At 43.8% G+C, this 2,547-nt stretch overlaps 1 protein-coding gene across 1 annotated transcript; it reads left to right on the top strand.

Moving 5' to 3' along the window:
- Positions 1–1,019: 1,019 nt before the first annotated feature.
- On the top strand, positions 1,020–1,778 carry LOC126260317 (uncharacterized). The gene has a single exon (XM_049957642.1). The coding sequence runs from the start codon at positions 1,020–1,022 to the stop codon at positions 1,776–1,778; it is 759 nt and encodes a 252-aa protein (XP_049813599.1).
- Positions 1,779–2,547: the final 769 nt, after the last annotated feature.

Below are 2,547 nucleotides of genomic sequence, written 5' to 3' on the forward strand. Positions count from 1 at the left end.
TGTGGACTGATTCAACTGTAGCCTTAGGATGGATACAACATGACCCTAATCGATGGAAAACCTTTGTGTCAAACTGTGTTATGGAAATACGACTAACGAATCCGTCACAGTGGAGGCACTGCCCTGGTGGCGAAAATCCAGCTGATCTAACCTCCAGAGGTACCACAGCAGATAAACTTCACCATGCTTCTGTATGGTTCCATGGACCTGCTTGGTTAACAAAGAACAGAACACAGTGGCCTCGAATTTTATAGACGGAAGAGCACTCCTTGCCAGAAAAGAAGAAATTAACAGACCAAGTCTTCATGGTACAAACAACGATTCCTATTTTAACAGCTACATGGTACAGTAGCTACTTCAAGCTGTTAAGAGTTACAGGATGGCTACTTCGCTTTAAACGGCACTTATTGAAAGAAAACAGAACATCTGGAGAACTAACAGCATTAGATTTGGGCGATGCACGCACTTACTGGATTCAAGTTGTTCAACAGCAACATTTTGTTCTCGAACTGCACGCACTATACAACAACATGCCTCTACCATGTAATTCTCAGATAGCTCGCTACAACCCATTCTTGGATAATGGTCTTATTCGTCTCGGTGGACGGCTGCAGTTTGCAGCATTACCCAGAGATCAACGCCACCCGATTCTTCTTGAAGGACATCATCATTTCACACGTTTACTGATCCAGCAGACTCACATTCGTTTGCATAACCTTGGAGTAAACATAGTGTTATCTGAACTGAGAACAGAATTCTGGATCCTTAGAGCTCGACAGGCAATTAAACATGTTCTACGTCGTTGCATACCTTGTAAGATGGTGAAAACTCACGTTGTTCAACAAACTGAGGCTCCATTACCAGCTGAACGAGTCTCACCACTGAAACCATTTACAGTAACAGGTATTGACTTTGCTGGTCCATTATATGTCACACAAGGACATATTACGAAGAAAGCGTATATTGCTCTATTCACATGCGCAATAACACGAGCCATACACCTGGAACTATGCTCAGATATGTCAACTGACAGGTTTCTTCAAGCCCTACAAAAGTTTGTCAGAAGACGAGGAGTGCCCAGAACAATTTACACTGATAATGCTACTACCTTCCATGCCACGCACTTAGAGCTGAAGAAGCTGTGGCAGGCTCTCATGGCAAGCAAAACGCACAAGTACCTCGCCCCACATGCGCCTTGGTGGGGAGGATTTTGGGAACGGATGGTGGGATCTGTCAAACGCTGCCTGAGAAAAGTTTTAGGACAGTCACAGTTGGACGAAGAAGGTCTCATCACAATCCTGGTCAGCATAGAAGCAGCACTAAACTCTAGACCAATTACGCAAGGGGGAGAGGAATCTGAGCCACTGACGCCCGCACATTTCCTTGTAGGTGATCGACTCACAACACTACCTACTGGTCCAGAATCACCAGCTAGAAAGGACTTGTCCAAGGAATTTCTACGGCTGCAGAAGATGGTAGAACACTTCTGGAACAGGTGGAAGAAAGAATATCTGATCCTGCTCAAAAACTTCCATGAAACTCATCAACCAAGGCCAGGTTCAGGAAGACTCCAGCTGGGTGATGTCATTCTTCTACAAGAGAATGTTCGTCCACGACACATGTGGAGGAAGGCGCGGATAGAAGATCTTCATGAAGGAAGAGATGGGAAAATACGAACGGTAACCTTACGAACTTCAGAAGGATCCATAATCTCACGTCCCGTTCAACTGGTCATTCCTCTAGAAGTTGGCCAGGGTGGGGAGGGTGTTGCGGGTTGATATTTGTAATTATATACACTCTGGAAATATTGATTATCCTTGAATTAATGTTTTATATTCCATGATGTACGTTCTTTGGGGAGAAATAAATTAATGTTGTATTGGAATCACGGTGTTGTGTGTCCGTAATATCAGCTACAATGAAAAATGCGTCCAGTCATCCGCAGGGTCGATAATTGCTTGGCATCTCTGAGATATGCTTCAAACCAGATGTTCCTCGTATCCAGGAGTAAGAGACCTCCAAATGCGTTGACATCTGTTTCAAAGTGGAGACCTTTTTCCCGTGCAACTTCTTTTTGATGTAAGGCCATACATTTTCAACAGAACTAACGTCAGGCGACTGTGAGGGCCAACTTCACACTTTTCTCCTATTTCCTGTCGCTGCGAAGCCTGCTACGGTGCTTCGGATCATTATCTTCCTGTAGTATCCAATCTTCATTTTTGTCGTTGGAGCCAACGCTTGGCACTCGGCATCAAACATCTTTCATAAACGCGACGCAAAAGTTGCACTCATATCTTTTCTTTTGCATCTCATCCAAGAATTCAACGCAAACTAATGCTTTACGGACATTGCGTGAAGGGCAAAGGTTCCCACTGTCGGCTTGCGAAAGAACTAAGGGCGATATCTTTTATCATTTGTCTTTTACTTAACAGACTGTGCTTCTCTGTTTTCCTACTTCGAAACTTACGGTATCTTATTCCTTACAGTAACATGAACGGAGAATTTTATCTCCGCTCAGGGCATCACGTTTCAAATTTTTATTCAAAT

The sequence above is a fragment of the Schistocerca nitens genome, chromosome 5 (genome assembly GCF_023898315.1).
Source record: "Schistocerca nitens isolate TAMUIC-IGC-003100 chromosome 5, iqSchNite1.1, whole genome shotgun sequence".
Classification (NCBI taxonomy): Eukaryota; Metazoa; Arthropoda; class Insecta; order Orthoptera; family Acrididae; genus Schistocerca; species Schistocerca nitens.